At 43.5% G+C, this 18,347-nt stretch overlaps 1 protein-coding gene across 6 annotated transcripts in view; it reads left to right on the top strand.

Annotated features, from left to right (window-relative positions):
* LOC106592954 (calcium-transporting ATPase type 2C member 1) overlaps positions 1 to 17,699 on the top strand; it is a 47,305-nt gene extending 29,606 nt beyond the window's left edge. For all 6 annotated transcript variants that reach the window (XM_082960190.1, XM_082960184.1, XM_082960181.1 and 3 more), the window contains 18 exons: positions 123 to 267; positions 5,267 to 5,333; positions 6,010 to 6,134; positions 6,243 to 6,340; positions 6,539 to 6,634; positions 6,826 to 6,915; positions 8,580 to 8,684; positions 8,855 to 9,011; positions 9,134 to 9,304; positions 9,451 to 9,548; positions 9,958 to 10,008; positions 10,426 to 10,592; positions 10,749 to 10,817; positions 10,924 to 11,040; positions 11,540 to 11,687; positions 14,692 to 14,787; positions 14,908 to 15,049; positions 15,489 to 17,699. In XM_082960190.1, the coding sequence (XP_082816316.1) occupies positions 123 to 267; positions 5,267 to 5,333; positions 6,010 to 6,134; positions 6,243 to 6,340; positions 6,539 to 6,634; positions 6,826 to 6,915; positions 8,580 to 8,684; positions 8,855 to 9,011; positions 9,134 to 9,304; positions 9,451 to 9,548; positions 9,958 to 10,008; positions 10,426 to 10,592; positions 10,749 to 10,817; positions 10,924 to 11,040; positions 11,540 to 11,687; positions 14,692 to 14,787; positions 14,908 to 15,049; positions 15,489 to 15,616 (2,070 nt within the window). In that variant the 3' untranslated portion in view covers positions 15,617 to 17,699. The remainder of the gene's footprint in view (positions 1 to 122; positions 268 to 5,266; positions 5,334 to 6,009; positions 6,135 to 6,242; positions 6,341 to 6,538; positions 6,635 to 6,825; positions 6,916 to 8,579; positions 8,685 to 8,854; positions 9,012 to 9,133; positions 9,305 to 9,450; positions 9,549 to 9,957; positions 10,009 to 10,425; positions 10,593 to 10,748; positions 10,818 to 10,923; positions 11,041 to 11,539; positions 11,688 to 14,691; positions 14,788 to 14,907; positions 15,050 to 15,488) is intronic.
* The last annotated feature ends 648 nt before the right edge of the window (positions 17,700 to 18,347 follow it).

Below are 18,347 nucleotides of genomic sequence, written 5' to 3'. Positions count from 1 at the left end.
GACCCATCCCAACAGTTTACCAATAAGTTATGGAATAGCACATCTGGCTGGAAATTAAAGTTACAGATTGTGATTAATAACGTCTTATATCATTGTGTAACCTTTTTGTTTTTGTCTTATAGGGTATCGTCATAGGAACAGGAGAAAATTCTGAATTTGGAGAGGTTTTTAAGATGATGCAAGCAGAGGAGGCCCCTAAAACACCTTTACAGAAAAGCATGGACCTGCTTGGAAAACAGCTCTCGCTTTATTCCTTTGGAATCATAGGTACTACATCTTTTTTGTTGTGCTCAAATGTGCACATGTTCTCGTGGTCCTGAATGGCTCAGTAGGTAGAGCATGGCGCTTGCAACGCCAGGATTGGTGGGTTCGATTCCCAGAGAACACCCATATGTAAAATGTATCCACGCATGACTAAGTCCCTTTGGATACTAAGTGTCTGCAAAATGGCATGTACAGTATTATGTGTGTGTGTGTGTGTGTGTGTGTGTGTGTGTGTTTTACCATTTTTTTTTTACATTTTAGTCATTTAGCAGACGCTCTTATCCAGAGCGACTTACAGTAGTGAATGCATACATTTCATTTTTATTTTTTTTTTTTTTCCTGTTCTGGCCCCCCGTGGGAATCGAACCCACAACCCTGGTGTTGCAAACACCATGCTCTACCAACTGAGCTACAGGGAAGGCCTGTACCAAAGGGTATTGAATGTTCTTGTCTGCCTCTCCAAGAGGTATTTTCTGTAGACATACTGTATGCTCCAAGCCAGTTTATACTGTGTATATATACTGCTCCAAGCCAGTTTATACGGTCTACATACTGCTCCAAGCCAGGTGAAGTCGAAGTTTACATACACCTTAGCCAAATACATTAAACGCAGTTTTTCACAATTCCTGACGTTTAATCCGAGTAAGAATTCCCTGTCTTAGGTCAGTTAGGATCACCACTTTATTTTAAGAATGTGAAATGTCAGAATAATAGTAGAGAGAATGATTGATTTCAGCTTTTATTTATTTTATCACATTCCCAGTGGGTCAGAAGTTTACATACACTCAATTAGTATTTGTTTGCTTTGCCTTTAAATTGTTTAACTTGGGTCAAACGTTTCGGGTAGGCTTCCACAAGCTTCCCACAATAAGTTGGGTGAATTGTGGCCCATTCCTCCTGACAGCTGGTGTAACTGAGTCAGGTTTGTAGGCCTCCTTGCTCGCACTCACCTTTTCAGTTCTATAGGATGAGGTCAGGGCTTTGTGATGGCCACGCCAATACCTTGACTTTGTTGTCCTTAAGCCATTTTTCCTCCACAACTTTAGAAGTATGCTTGGGGTCATTGTCCATTTGGAAGACCCATTTGCGACCAAGATTTAACTTCCTGACTGATCTCTTGAGATGTTGCTTCAATATATCCACATACTTTTCTTTCCTCATGAAGCCATCTATTTTGTGAAGTGCACCAGTCCCTCCTGCAGCAAAGCACCCCCACAACATGATGCTGCCACCCCTGTGCTTCAAGGTTGGGATGGTGTTCTTCAGCTTGCAAGCCTCCCCCTTTTTCCTCCAAACATAACGATGGTCATTATGGTCAAACAGTTATTTTTTTGTTTCATCAGACCAGAGGACATTTCTCCAAAAAGTACGATCTTTGTCCCCATGTGCAGTTGCAAACCGTAGTCTGGATTTTTTATGCCGGTTTTGGAGCAGTGGCTTCTTCCTTGCTGAGCAGCCTTTCAGGTTATGTTGATATAGGACTCGTTTTACTGTGGTTATAGATACCTTTGTACCTGTTTCCTCCAGCATCTTCACAAGGTCCTTTGCTGTTGTTCTGGGTTTGATTTGCACTTTTCGGTGCCAAAGTACGTTCATCTCTAGGAGACAGAATGCGTCTCCTTCCTGAGCGGTATGACGGCTGCGTGGTCCCATGGTGTTTATACTTGTGTACAATTGTTTGTACAGATGAACGTGGTACCTTCAGGCATTTGTAAATTGCTCCCAGGGATGAACCAGACTTGTGGAGGTCTACAATAATTTTTCTGAGATCTTGGCTGATTTCTTTAGATTTTCCCATGATGTCAAGCAAAGAGGCACTGAGTTTGAAGGTAGGCCTTGAAATACATCCACAGGTACACCTCCAATTGACTCAAATGATGTCAATTAGCCTATCAGAATCTTCTAAAGCCATGACATAATTTTCGGGAATGTTCCAAGCTGTTTAAAGGCACAGTCAACTTAGTGTATGTAAACTTCTGACCCACTGGAATTGTGATACAGTGAATTATAAATTAAATAATCTGTCTGTAAACAATTGTTGGAAAAATGACTTGTGTCATGCACAAAGTAGATGTCCTAACCGACTTGCCAAAACTATAGTTTCTTAACAACAAATTTGTGGAGTGGTTGAAAAATTAGTTTTAATGATTCCAACCTAAGTGTATGTAAACTTCCGACTTCAACTGTATATACTGCTCCAAGCCAGTTAATACTGTGTATATACTGCTCCAAGCCAGTTTATACTCTATATACAGGTATATTGTATACTCGGTCCCCCCCCCCCCCCCCAAAAGAATGTAAGATGGGCACTGCGCCACCTCCTGGACTGGCAGCGCCACTCTATAATCATAAAAATATATAATTAATTATATATATTTGTTACTTTATTTATAATTTAAGGCATTTTTTGCTCTAGATTGCAGAAAATGGCAGTTACAGGTGTTGAGAAACAAAGTACTCAGCAACACCACCTTGTTAAAAAATTCCTGGGGAGAACCCTGAGACTGTTAATGCTCCCAGTCAGTTAATACTGTGTGTATATGTATATACGGTCACTTAGAAATGTCCTTGTTTTGTCCATTAAAATTGATCAGAAATACAGTCTAGACATTGTTAATGTTGTAAATGACTATTGTAGCTGGAAACGGCTGTTTAAAAAAAAAAATGAAATATCAACATTTATCACCAACCATCACTCCTGTGTTCCAATGGCACGTTGTGTTAGCTAATCCAAGTTTATCATTTTAATAGGCTAATTGATCATTAGAAAACCCTTTTGCAATTATGTTAGCACAGCTGAAAACTGTTGTGCTGATTTAAAGAAGCAATACAACTGGCCATCTTTAGACTAGAAAAGAAAAGATTAAGACACTGGACAGAGGAACTCTGCCTAGAAGGCCAGCATCCCGGAGTCGCCTCTTCACTGTTGACTGTTGAGACTGGTGTTTTGCGGGTACTATTTAATGAAGCTGCCAGTTGAGGACTTGTGAGGTGTCTGTTTCTCAAATCTAGACACTCTAATGTACTTGTCCTGTTGTGCACCGGGGCCTCCCACTCCTCTTTCTATTCTGGTTAGGGCCAAGTTTGCTCTGTTCTGTGAAGGGAGTATTACACAGTGGTGTACGAGATCGTCAGTTTCTTGACAATTTCTCGCATGGAATAGCCTTCATTTCTCAGAACCAGAATAGACTGACGAGTTTCAGAAGAAAGTTCTTTGTTTCTGGTCATTTTGAGCCTGTAATCAAACCCACAATTGCTGATGCTCCAGATACTCAACAAGTCTAAAGAAGGCCCGTTGTATTGCTTCTTTAATTAGCACAACAGTTTTCAGCTGTGCTAACATAATTGCAAAAGGGTTTTCTAATGATCAATTAGCCTTTTAAAATGATAACCTTGGATTAGCTAACACAACGTGCCATTGGAACACAGGAGTGATGGTTGCTGATAATGGGCCTCTGTACGCCTATGTAGATATTCCATAAAGCATCAGCCGTTTCCAGGTACAATAGTCATTTACAACATTAATAAGCTCTAGACTGTATTTCTGATCAATTTGATGTTATTTTAATGGACAAAAATGTGCTTTTCTTTCAACAAGGATATTTTCTAAGTGACCCCAAACTTTTGAACAGTACTGTATCTATAGTTAATGCTCCCAGCCAGTTTAATACTGTCTATATGGTATTAATGCTGTCTATATAGTGTTAATGCTGTCTATATAGTGTTAATGCTCCCAGCCAGTTAATACTGTCTATATAGTGTTAATGCTCTCTATATAGTGTTAATGCTGTCTATATAGTGTTAATGCTCCCAGCCAGTTAATACTGTCTATATAGTGTTAATGCTCCCAGCCAGTTTAATACTGTCTATATGGTGTTAATGCTGTCTATATGGTGTTAATGCTGTCTATATAGTGTTAATGCTGTCTATATAGTGTTAATGCTCCCAGCCAGTTAATACTGTCTATGTAGTGTTAATGCTCTCTATATAGTGTTAATGCTCTCTATATAGTGTTAATGCTCTCTATATAGTGTTAATGCTCTCTATATAGTGTCAATGCTCTCTATATAGTGTTAATGCTGTCTATATAGTGTTAATGCTCCCAGCCAGTTAATACTGTCTATATAGTGTTAATGCTCCCAGCCAGTTTAATACTGTCTATATGGTGTTAATGCTGTCTATATAGTGTTAATGCTCCCAGCCAGTTAATACTGTCTATATAGTGTTAATGCTGTCTATATAGTGTTAATGCTGTCTATATAGTGTTAATGCTCCCATCCAGTTAATACTGTCTATATAGTGTTAATGCTCCCAGCCAGTTTAATACTGTCTATATGGTGTTAATGCTGTCTATATAGTGTTAATGCTCCCAGCCAGTTAATACTGTCTATATAGTGTTAATGCTGTCTATATAGTGTTAATGCTGTCTATATAGTGTTAATGCTCCCAGCCAGTTAATACTGTCTATATAGTGTTAATGCTCTCTATATAGTGTTAATGCTCCCAGCCAGTTAATACTGTCTATATAGTGTTAATGCTCTCTATATAGTGTTAATGCTCCCAGCCAGTTAATGCTGTCTATATAGTGTTAATGCTGTCTATATAGTGTTAATGCTCCCAGCCAGTTAATGCTGTCTATATAGTGTTAATGCTGTCTATATAGTGTTAATGCTCCCAGCCAGTTAATACTGTCTATATAGTGTTAATGCTCTCTATATAGTGTTAATGCTGTCTATATAGTGTTAATGCTGTCTATATAGTGTTAATGCTGTCTATATAGTGTTAATGCTCTCTATTTAGTGTTAATGCTCTCTATATGGTGTTAATGCTGTCTATATAGTGTTAATGCTGTCTATATAGTGTTAATGCTGTCTATATAGTGTTAATGCTGTCTATATGGTGTTAATACTGTCTATATGGTGTTAATACTGTCTATATGGTGTTAATGCTCCTAGCCAGTACATGGCTAACCACCACTAATGAGTGTTGCCATGGGTTTCAGGGGTGATCATGCTGGTTGGTTGGCTCCAGGGGAAACACTTATTAGACATGTTCACCATCGGTGTCAGGTAAGCCCCAATTTGTATATTCCATATATGCAAATATTACAGTGCTTTGTATAAATTGTGTTGCCGTTGTTTCTGTCATTGTCAACATATCCCAAGATATGGGCATATTCTCTGCCATAGACGTCTAATCCAACAACACAGTATGTTTAGTGTTGCCCAGGGCAGAATGCCATGTGAAGGATCTTTTGATAACACTAATTCATTCAGTGTGACATCTGAGTAGGTTAGCAGAGCATAATGGGGGATTTGATGGTTGTCACGTGCCTGGTTACGGGGGTGAACGCAGTAGTGTAAGGGTTAGATTAAACTTCCTGTCATGTCAGTGCATTTTGTTATTTTTTACGTTAAAAAAACACTGTAATACAATCACACAATTGGGGTCACGTCATTGTGGTGATTTTAGCAAGACAGTGTTTTCTCTTTCACAAGAGATCAGAGATTTTATCATTCCTCATCATTTCTTTGCACCGTCAGTACCTCGGGGTGTGCAGCTAACCTTGTTAACCTGTATTTACATTACAGTGAAAGTGTTCTTTTCTCACACCTGGAAGGTGAGGTGAGGTGTTGTGAATAAAGTTGGTAGGAATGCCAATGTACACACTGTGTACTCTCTTCAAGTAAAGACTTAGCGGTTTTCCGCTCTCCTCTCTTCCCTCTTCCTCCCCTCTTACCCAAGCCTGGCGGTGGCAGCCATCCCTGAGGGTCTACCCATCGTGGTGACGGTCACCTTGGCCCTCGGTGTGATGAGGATGGTCAAGAAGAGGGCCATTGTCAAGAAGCTGCCCATCGTGGAGACACTTGGTAGGGTCTGGCGGAGGTGAAGTGAGCCGAGCTCTGCCTTTAACACTCAGTTTGGTGTGTGTGTGTGTATGTGTCTAATTTGACCCCATAACTTCCTCCATCACCCAGGCTGCTGCAACGTCATCTGCTCAGACAAGACGGGGACTCTGACCAAGAACGAGATGACCGTCACTCACCTGTTCACCGCTGATGGACTACATGTTGAGGTAGACTGTGTGTGAGGCTAGTTCCTCCTGCCTAGTTTAGGACTGTTATTTAGTCATCTGGCAAGGTCCTTACCGTAAATGACAATGTGTTCAGTCAATTTATCTTGTGAAATGAGGGTTTACATCCAAAATATTTTGGGGGGATGTTTGTTGATCTTCATTGTTTTGCTGTGTCCTCCATGTTGTCCTCTCTGCCAGGTGACGGGCGTGGGTTACAACGGAGCTGGGGAGGTGTTACTGCACGGGGAGGAGATCCACGGCTTCTCAAACACCTCCGTCAGCAAGATTGTAGAGGTGAGAAACTGGGACAGATATGTGGTCATTGGGGTAAATCTCAATACTCTGAAGTGAAGACTTGGTCTGCACTCATGTAATAACGCCGGAGAGACACAGAACGTGGTGAACTGTCCCTCTACAACGGCATGGGTAAAGGATCTGGGCTAGCATCTGATGTCATAACCGCCTGTCCTTCTGCTCTCTGATAGGCTGGTTGCATATGCAATGACGCTGTCATCAGGAACAACACCCTGATGGGACGCCCCACTGAAGGGGCCCTCATCGCCCTGGCCATGAAGGTACATACATACATACATACATACATACATACATACATACATACATACATACATACATACATACATACATACATACATACATACATGTATATACACATTACATTGCTAGCCGACGTCGTTAGCACCCTGGCCACAAAACAGTAAGCACACACAAGCGTTATGTGTGTCTGTGAGAGCCCTTCAGATTATTAACACATAGGGGTTATATGTGTGTCTGTGAGAGCCCTTCAGATTATTAACACACAGGGATTATATGTGTGTCTGTGAGAGCCCTTCAGATTATTAACACACAGGGGTTATATGTGTGTCTGTGAGAGCCCTTCAAATTATTAACACACAGGGGTTATATGTGTGTCTGTGAGAGCCCTTCAGATTATTAACACACAGGGGTTATATGTGTGTCTGTGAGAGCCCTTCAGATTATTAACACACAGGGGTTATATGTGTGTCTGTGAGAGCCCTTCAGATTATTAACACACAGGGGATATATGTGTGTCTGTGAGAGCCCTTCAGATTATTAACACACAGGGGTTATATGTGTGTCTGTGAGAGCCCTTCAGATTATTAACACACAGGGGTTATATGTGTGTCTGTGAGAGCCCTTCAGATTATTAACACACAGGGGATATATGTGTGTCTGTGAGAGCCCTTCAGATTATTAACACACAGGGGTTATATGTGTGTCTGTGAGAGCCCTTCAGATTATTAACACACAGGGGTTATATGTGTGTCTGTGAGAGCCCTTCAGATTATTAACACACAGGGGTTATATGTGTGTCTGTGAGAGCCCTTCAGATTATTCACACACAGGGGTTATGAGTGTCTGTGAGAGCCCTTCAGATTATTAACACACAGGGGATATATGTGTGTCTGTGAGAGCCCTTCAGATTATTAACACACAGGGGTTATATGTGTGTCTGTGAGAGCCCTTCAGATTATTAACACACAGGGGTTATATGTGTGTCTGTGAGAGCCCTTCAGATTATTAACACACAGGGGTTATATGTGTGTCTGTGAGAGCCCTTCAGATTATTCACACACAGGGGTTATGAGTGTCTGTGAGAGCCCTTCAGATTATTCACACACAGGGGTTATGAGTGTGAGAGGGGTTATATGCTGTGTTGTCTCTCTTGTCATGACGTGTGTTTTGTCCTATATTTTTATTTTTAATCCCAGCCCCCGTCCCCGCAGGAGGCCTTTTGCCTTCTGGTAGGCCGTCATTGTAAATAAGAATTTGTTCTTAACTGACTTGCATAGTTAAATAAAGGTCAAATAAAATGTAAATAAATATGTGTGTCTGTGGGACCCCTTCAGATTATTACACAGTATCACAGACAAAAACAGTAGACTAGCAGGACCAAGTAACAGTGTGTGACTTGACAACGCTGTCGTAATTACAATTGTAGATGGAAACGTGTGTGTGTGTGTGTGTGTGTGTGTGTGTGGGTGGGACACTTCCAGACTCGGTTCGATGACTGTGTGTCACCAACGAGAATACACACTCCTACGAGTGTGACTAGAAAACTTACCAGTCCCCAGAGGGAGAAACTATCACACGCTCACTGTCTCTGACACACACACACACACATACACACACACACACACACACACACACACACACACACGATGAACAGAAGCCGGTCACCAAAGTATGTTCCCTGCAGATGGGTCTAGAAGGGCAGCAGCAGGAGTATGTACGTCTGGAGGAAAACCCTTTCAGTTCAGAACAGAAGTGGATGGCCGTCCGCTGTGTCCACCGCACTCAGCAGGTCAGTCAGCCCAGAGCACCAACACCCTTACTCCTTTCCACAGTCACTGTCTCTTCTACGTAACATGGACACAGCAAAGAGCCATTCTATCTGTAGTAGTGTTGTCCTATGAGCTTCAGTGTGATGAATGTGTCATGGTGTTTTCTGTCCTTGGTGATGTGTTACCTCAGGACCAGCCAGGTGTGTATTACATGAAGGGGGCTTATGAGCAGGTCATCCGCTTCTGTAGCTACTACCACAGCAAAGGTACAACACTACCTCTCAACCACCAGCAGAGGGAGCTCTACCAGCAGCAGAAGAGTTACATGGGATCCTCAGGCCTCAGAGGTAAAGGGGGTTGGTGGGTGGCCAGTGTCATTGGCCCGATTCCAAGTAAAGCCCTACCTTTTTTCCTTCGGGGATCGCTAAAGTAACAACAATTTAATCTTCTGTCTTGTTTTCCGGCGCAGTTCTGGCTTTTGCGTCGGGTTCGGAGATGGGCAACCTGTCGTTCCTGGGCCTGGTGGGCATCATCGATCCGCCCAGGTCAGGGGTCAAAGAGGCTGTGGGCACGCTCATCAGCTCAGGAGTGGCCATCAAGATGATCACTGGAGACTCCCAGGAGACCGCTGTGTCCATAGGTGAGGCGCGCTTGTTTTCCTCTCTCTTCATCTCTCCCCCCCACTTGAAATCTCCTTCTTGCAACCTCCGAGATACATTTTTTGCAAAAACGTATGATGAAATGGGGATGCAATATCTGACCGTGCGTGTGTCCTTGTGTCCTCAGCGGGCCGTCTGGGAATCTACACCAAGGGCTCCCAGTCTCTGTCTGGAGAGGAGGTGGACCAGATGGACCTCCAACAGCTGTCTCAGATGGTTCCCAGGGTAGGAACATATCAACACACACAGGCTCTAATACACTGAGACTTTCTCTGACTCACAATCCTTATTCTTTAAATAGTACAGAGTGTACCGTCTTCACATAGTAATTGTCCTAAGTGGACAAATAAAGTTGTTGGAATTGAATTGAATACCTTCATTACGTTCACATGTACATTGTAAATGTGCATCAAGGAACAGAGAAACCCACACGCTGCTCTTGCTGATATCACTTATTTGTGTTAAAGCTTACATGTCTCCCTCTTGGCCTTCGTCAGAGCTTTTATTAAATGTGAACATCATCCTTATCAAGCTGTAAAACACTCAAACACAGGGCTGGGTGAACAGGGCTGGGTGAAACAGGGTGATGTCTAACAGGACTGGGTTAACAGGGTGATGTCTCTGCCTCCTCCAGATCGTGGTGTTCTACCGGGTCAGCCCCAGACACAAGCTGAAGATAGTCAAGGTGAGAACCCAGCCAAGTGTCAGCCAGCTGGCATGAGATGATGTGTGAATGCCTGTTCTGCGTAGGCAGAGCCTGGCCTGGCAGCATGTGGCTCCAAAGCCCTGGGAAGTCTCTAGAAACTCCCACCGCAATTTGTGACATTCAGTCACGGGGAAGTGTCTACGGTATACCTGGTGGTTTTCCAGTCACTAGTGTTACGAGTGCTAGTGAAGAAAATGAAAATCACACAATTATTAGAAAATGCACTCCATAATTTCAGATCCCTTTAATCTAAAGGAATGAGTTCAATCAAGATCAGAGAACTTGATTCATTAACTAAAAACTGTTGTGTTCTTTCAGGAGTTTAATTCATGACTATAATGTGGATTTATTACAAGGTTTGACTGTTCCATCTCCTCGCTCCCTCTCTCATTCCAGTCTCTCCAGAACATTGGTGCTGTGGTGGCGATGACGGGTGATGGTGTGAATGATGCCGTAGCGCTGAAAGCAGCAGACATCGGCGTTGCCATGGGCCAGACTGGCACTGACGTTTGTAAAGAGGCAGCAGACATGATCCTAGTGGACGATGACTTCCAGACCATCTTGTGAGGAAACTTTTAGAAACAGTTTGCAGTAACACTTTATACTCCTACCCAGTTTGCTAATTCTTTTGGGCTTCAAAGCCATCATGATTTCTAGAAATGTGTCTTTGCTAGGATAGAAAAATGAGTTAATATTTCTGTCATTCTGTTTCGTCCTAGGTCTGCCATCGAGGAAGGGAAAGGCATTTACAACAACATTAAAAACTTTGTCCGCTTCCAGCTGAGCACGTGAGTGATGGAGAGCTACCTTTTTGATAAAGAGATTCCTTGAAACAATGCTATATGGGCCACTTTGTTGTAAATATGATTAAATTGGCATTATTGTGTTTCCTAGGAGCATTGCAGCGCTCACCCTCATCTCCCTGGCAACGCTGATGAACTTCCCCAACCCTCTGAATGCCATGCAGATCCTGTGGATCAACATCATCATGGACGGACCTCCCGCTCAGAGGTGACACTACACAAAGCATTATGGGAACTGTATTCTTTTGTCATGAAAATGGTCTGCTCTCAGTTTCACAAGATTTTATATAATAAGAATATAAGAATTTAGTGGGTGCTTATATCTGTCCTGTTTCACACATGTACAAGTGTGTATTATACGCATTTGTGTGAAATGGAAATGCATTTTTTGCATATCCCAACCCTCGGAGAGTGGGGTCACGGCCAGGGTCAGCCATTATCAACGGTAACCCTGGAGCAATTAGGGCACAGCGACAGATTCTTTTTTTCACCTTGTCAGCCTGGGGACTCAAACTAGCGAGCTTTCGCTTACTGGCCCAAATCTCTAACCGCTAGGCTACCTGCCCAAATCTCTAACCGCTAGGCTACCTGCTGCTTTCATATTTAAATCCACCAGATTTAAAGTCACAATTACTGATGCTTTGTGTAAAAATAGTTTGTGGTAATTACCGTAGATGGAAATCCATGTAATCATCTGTCATCCTTAGTCTGGGAGTGGAGCCAGTGGATAAGGATGTGATCCGGAAGCCTCCGAGGAATGTGCGGGACAGCATCCTCACGCGCAGTCTGTTAGTCAAGGTACTGGTGTCGGCACTCGTCATCGTATGCGGCACCCTGTTCGTCTTCTGGAGAGAGGCAAGTAGTTGTAATCATAGTCGTGTTCTTGATCATTCAGGAAAGCATGATCAAACTTCTATCAAATCAGTATTATGACTGGCCTGTTACAATCAGTATTATGACTGGCCTGTTACAATCAGTATTACGACTGGCCTGTTACAATCAGTATTATGACTGGCCTGTTACAAGCAGCAGTATTATGACTGGCCTGTTACAAGCAGCAGTATTATGACTGGCCTGTTACAAGCAGCAGTATTATGACTGGCCTGTTACAAGCAGCAGTATTATGACTGGCCTGTTACAAACAGCAGCAGTATTACGACTGGCCTGTTACAAGCAGCAGCAGTATTACGACTGGCCTGTTACAAGCAGCAGCAGTATTACGACTGGCCTGTCACAAGCAGCAGCAGTATTACGACTGGCCTGTCACAAGCAGCAGCAGTATTACGACTGGCCTGTCACAAGCAGCAGCAGTATTACGACTGGCCTGTCACAAGCAGCAGCAGTATTACGACTGGCCTGTCACAAGCAGCAGCAGTATTACGACTGGCCTGTCACAAGCAGCAGCAGTATTACGACTGGCCTGTCACAAGCAGCAGCAGTATTACGACTGGCCTGTCACAAGCAGCAGCAGTATTACGACTGGCCTGTCACAAGCAGCAGCAGTATTACGACTGGCCTGTCACAAGCAGCAGCAGTATTACGACTGGCCTGTCACAAGCAGCAGCAGTATTACGACTGGCCTGTCACAAGCAGCAGCAGTATTACGACTGGCCTGTCACAAGCAGCAGCAGTATTACGACTGGCCTGTCACAAGCAGCAGCAGTATTACGACTGGCCTGTCACAAGCAGCAGCAGTATTACGACTGGCCTGTCACAAGCAGCAGCAGTATTACGACTGGCCTGTCACAAGCAGCAGCAGTATTACGACTGGCCTGTCACAAGCAGCAGCAGTATTACGACTGGCCTGTCACAAGCAGCAGCAGTATTACGACTGGCCTGTCACAAGCAGCAGCAGTATTACGACTGGCCTGTCACAAGCAGCAGCAGTATTACGACTGGCCTGTCACAAGCAGCAGCAGTATTACGACTGGCCTGTCACAAGCAGCAGCAGTATCACGACTGGCCTGTCACAAGCAGCAGCAGTATCACGACTGGCCTGTCACAAGCAGCAGCAGTATCACGACTGGCCTGTCACAAGCAGCAGCAGTATCACGACTGGCCTGTCACAAGCAGCAGCAGTATCACGACTGGCCTGTCACAAGCAGCAGCAGTATCACGACTGGCCTGTCACAAGCAGCAGCAGTATCACGACTGGCCTGTCACAAGCAGCAGCAGTATCACGACTGGCCTGTCACAAGCAGCAGCAGTATCACGACTGGCCTGTCACAAGCAGCAGCAGGATCACGACTGGCCTGTCACAAGCAGCAGCAGGATCACGACTGGCCTGTCACAAGCAGCAGCAGGATCACGACTGGCCTGTCACAAGCAGCAGCAGTATCACGACTGGCCTGTCACAAGCAGCAGCAGTATCACGACTGGCCTGTCACAAGCAGCAGCAGTATCACGACTGGCCTGTCACAAGCAGCAGCAGGATCACGACTGGCCTGTCACAAGCAGCAGCAGGATCACGACTGGCCTGTCACAAGCAGCAGCAGGATCACGACTGGCCTGTCACAAGCAGCAGCAGGATCACGACTGGCCTGTCACAATCAGCAGCAGGATTACGACTGGCCTGTTACAAGCAGCAGCAGTAGGACTGGCTTGTTACAAGCAGCAGCAGTAGGATTAGGACTGGCCTGTTACAATCAGACTGTGTATTGGTTTTGTGTTCATAAGATATGTTTTTTTTCTCCCGGACATTGTTGCCTTCTTTGATAATATGGCTGATGTTTGTTTATTGGTCTACTGTGTACTGTAATGACGCGGTCTACTGTGTACTGTAATGACGCGGTCTGCTGTGTACTGTAATGACGCGGTCTGCTGTGTACTGTAATGACGCGGTCTGCTGTGTACTGTAATGACGCGGTCTGCTGTGTACTGTAATGACGCGGTCTGCTGTGGACTGTAATGACGCGGTCTGCTGTGTACTGTAATGACGCGGTCTGCTGTGTACTGTAATGACGCGGTCTGCTGTGTACTGTAATGACGCGGTCTGCTGTGTACTGTAATGACGCGGTCTGCTGTGTACTGTAATGACGCGGTCTGCTGTGTACTGTAATGACGCGGTCTGCTGTGTGCTGTAATGACGCGGTGTGCTGTAATGACGCGGTGTGCTGTAATGACGCGGTGTGCTGTAATGACGCGGTGTGCTGTAATGACGCGGTGTGCTGTAATGACGCTGTGTGCTGTAATGACGCTGTGTACTGTAATGACGCTGTGTACTGTAATGACGCGGTCTGCTGTGTACTGTAATGACGCGGTCTGCTGTGTACTGTAATGACGCGGTCTGCTGTGTACTGTAATGACGCGGTCTGCTGTGTACTGTAATGACGCGGTCTGCTGTGTACTGTAATGACGCGGTCTGCTGTGTACTGTAATGACGCGGTCTACTGTGTACTGTAATGACGCGGTCTACTGTGTACTGTAATGACGCGGTCTACTGTGTACTGTAATGACGATGTCTACTGTGTACTGTAATGACGCTGTCTACTGTGTACTGTAATGACGCTGTCTACTGTGTACTGTAATGACGCTGTCTACTGTGTACTGTAATGACGCTGTCTACTGTGTACTGTAATGACGCTGTCTACTGTGTACTGTAATGACGCTGTCTACTGTGTACTGTAATGACGCGGTCTACTGTGTACTGTAATGACGCGGTCTACTGTGTACTGTAATGACGCGGTCTGCTGATTTTAGTTTTGATGTGGAATGTGTGTTTTCAGATTAATAAATGTGTGAACCCAAAAAATGAAACACACTGATCACATTTAATAGTGAATCCAAGCCAATCCCTACCTATTTCCTGTATCAGTTGACTGATTGATTCCATCAATATGTTTGTATCTCCTCCTCTCAGCTTCAGGACAATCTGATCACTCCCAGAGACACCACCATGACCTTCACCTGCTTTGTGTTCTTCGACATGTTCAACGCCCTCAGCTCCCGCTCACAGGTGGGTGCACTGCTGTGCCCTGTACAGGATGAAGGATCTGAGATAGTGGGCAGAAACATGTCACCTAGGATCTGTTGTTGATTCATGATGACGGTCTCTGTTTCTCTATCTCTCTGTCAGACTCGTATGGTCCATGAGATGGGCCTGTGCAGTAACAAGATGTTCTGCTATGCGGTGCTGGGTTCCATCATGGGCCAGCTGGCGGTCATCTACTTCCCTCCACTGCAGAGTGTCTTCCAGACAGAGAGCCTCAGCATCTTTGGTAAGAAAGACATGTTAGCCCACTGAGCTAAAGATTAAACATAAGCCTTCAGGGCCTGTATTCATAAAGCATCTCAGAATAGGAGTTCTGATCTAGGATCAGTTTAGCCTTTAGGATCAGAATCATTTGGAGGGTGCTTATATTTGTCCTGTTACACACGAGTGTGAAATGGAAACCATTGTACAGCGCCCCTGGGAGCAAATTAGTTAAGTGCCTTGCTCAAGGGCACAGCGACATACTTTTCACGGTATTCAAACCAGTGACCTTTCTGTTACTGGCCCAACGCTCTAACCTCGGCTACCTGCCGCCATAATGAATGGACGGGGGGGGCTGATCCCTATATCAGCTCTCCTGTTCTGAGATGGACCCTGGTCTGTTAGTGATGGAGGTCAGGGTTTATATGTGCTATAGTAACAGTCCCTCTCTTCTTCCCTTCCAGACCTGCTGTTTCTGGTGGGCCTCACGTCCTCTGTCTGCGTGGTCTCTGAGGCCATAAAGTGGGTGGAGAGGTGGAGAGGGGAGAGAAGAACCACAGTGGCTGAAGAAGACTCCTTCCACCATGTATGACGCACATTGCGTTCTGTGTGACAGAGTAGATAGGGGAGAGGAGGGGGCGGGGCTGGGTTGTTTGTGGGTGGGGGGGTACATGTAGATGGGATGCAATGGTTATTTGGTCTGAACACAGGGACTGGAGAGAGAACTCAAACAGTTGTCGGTTGCTGGTATTCACTGTTCCGTCATGGATTGGAAGTGGGCGAGGAGGATCTCAACCTTACAGTGCCCCCCTGCCCTCCACCTCTCCCCTGCGAGAAGCATTGGCGTGCTGCTTTCAGACTGTACCATCCTCCAGGAACTCAGGAGGGGATATATTTATGAGACGTTGTAACTGTTGTTCATGTGGCAACTATTCATGTCTATGGTGTCGTGATCTGAGAGGACAATGTCACTGCTCGTAGATCAGCTACTCACGTCATTAAGACCAATTAAGGACAGCATAGTTGTTTGTAGAGCAACTATTCATGTCTTGGGGTTCGTGAACATCAACAGAATTTTGTAATGGTTCTTATTCGTCGTCACCTTGCTTCGAGTGCAGGTAGCTAACCATAGCTTTGTGGAAGTCTAGAGATGTTACTTTCATGCATTCCAGCTTTTCATGCTCGTAGCAATCTCACCATCAACATTGAACCAATTAAGGATTGATAATTGTGAGCATACTTTTGTTTTGGTATAGACTTTAGGAAGAGTTGACCACTAAACCTTGTTATTTTGGTGGTTGAATATAATATATTTTCTTGAAGATATAAGTTTTGTTTGGTTTTTCTCACATTATGACTGATGGCCTTCATTTGGCGTTTCATTTAATTCCACTCTGGCTATCTATTTAGTTGCCCCTGGAGACGCTCTGTTTTGGACCATCACCCCTCAGTTTATTTTTCCAGTGAGAAGCAGTACTATACAGTTAATTGTATCCCAGTCCCCACTCTCCCAGCCACGGTCTGCCTCCCCTACATCTTTCACTTGTCCTGTATCAAACCTACATTATTTTTTCCATTTTGGGAATTAACTGTTTGCCTTGAATGAAAGGCACAGAGATATTTGGTCAAGTGCTGTCAAAAATGTTATTTTTCCTGTGTTTTATATATATTTTCACACTGAGGTTGAAATAGTACTGTAAAATTATGATAATGCCCGTTTAGTGTAAGAGCGGTTTGAAAAAGCCACCTGAAATTTCAGCCTGTTTTAGTGGAATGGAGTTTTGGCCTGCCTGATGACATGCCAATAATAGCTGCTTTTCAGTTTTCCCCTCCCCACTCAGCCACTCCTAGACAGTCATAGCAACATTTTTACTTGAAGAAATTGCTCTTGCTAAGAAGCTATTTTAGTTTGTTTTTGACTGCTTTTTGATTGAAGAAAGTCACTTTAAGGTACTTATGTTACCCAGAAATGATTTGATATTGAGATAAAAAACAGCCGCAATGGGCCTTTTTAATATTCTGCCTCTATTTTACACACTGTAAATTAAGTGCAAATATTTATCTCCATGACAACCATTTACTGTACATGCACTGTTCATATACATTTTGCTTGTGTTTTGGGTCAAAAGTGGCCATTTTAAGCAAATGTTTCTCTTCATGCTCTTTCCAGAAGCCTCTGAGGCCTTGTTTTGGTACAGCTAGACATACCTGGGTTGTATTTCACAATGCACAATCACTCAATTAACAAGCTTGTTTTGATAATCATTTACATTAAATATAATTGAATTCCCAGGTTTATAAAGACCAGTGCAGTTGATAATGGGTTATTTGAGTCATACCCATTCCAGGTTTATTTCTTTATGAACCAGGAGAGGGAGTTTCAGCATTTTTAGGACGGAGCTAATCCTTTTAATGTTGCTTTCTGAATTAGTTTCTCTGTGCTATGGATATGGCAACAAAAGTCCTCTACCTACAGCAGCACCTAGCGGGTACAGGCTAACATCGCCAGCTCTTTCTATTAGTCATGTTCTTTATTTTCCAAAAGATTATGCTTTGGTCCATTTCACAGGCCAAGTCAGCTACAATAATTTTTTATTTATGATTTGTTGTGTGTGTTGCACAGCTGAAGACAGTACTCTGTTGTGATGGTATGAGAATAAATCTGTACATATATATTTCAAGTGTGTTTTAACTGGGTGGAGGAGGGTTTGTGTCATGTTTTCACTGACACCGATTCTGAAAATCACATTTTTACTCAGATTGAGCTAAAAATTACAATATCTGTTTGTTTTTTTCAGTTTAAGATTTCCATATAAAATATACTGCCATAGCAGAGAGACTTTAGTGTGTATACCCAATCATTCTCAACAACAGCTGGTTTAAATGTTATTTTTAATGATCAAATCTTTCCAGTGCAGCTGTAATACAATAGTAACAATACATGGGATTTATATAGCTATTTTCAAAGACCAAAATACGCTTTACAGTAGCGAGCAAAGAAATAAAAACAAATTAAACAAAATCAAACTTATAAGCTTTTTATATATTATGTATTATTGGACCACTACATGTAAAGTTATAGGACATACGTACTCTGTATCTCAGTGACATTTTGGACCACTACATTTAAAGTTATAGGACATACGTACTCCGTATCTCATTGTCATTTTGGACCACTACAGTCGAAGTGGAAAGACACATAAGCGGCAATATAATCAATTTAATATTAATAATATTACATACTTTTTTCTTAACATTCTCAGATCAGCAGGTGCCACTCTGACAGCAGGTAAGTTAAGTGTGATCCTGTAATGATTATGTAT

The sequence above is a fragment of the Salmo salar genome, chromosome 02, assembly GCF_965601325.2.
Source record: "Salmo salar chromosome 02, fSalSal1, whole genome shotgun sequence".
In the NCBI taxonomy this organism is placed as follows: domain Eukaryota; kingdom Metazoa; phylum Chordata; class Actinopteri; order Salmoniformes; family Salmonidae; genus Salmo; species Salmo salar.
This window is presented reverse-complemented; position numbering and strand designations above follow the sequence as displayed.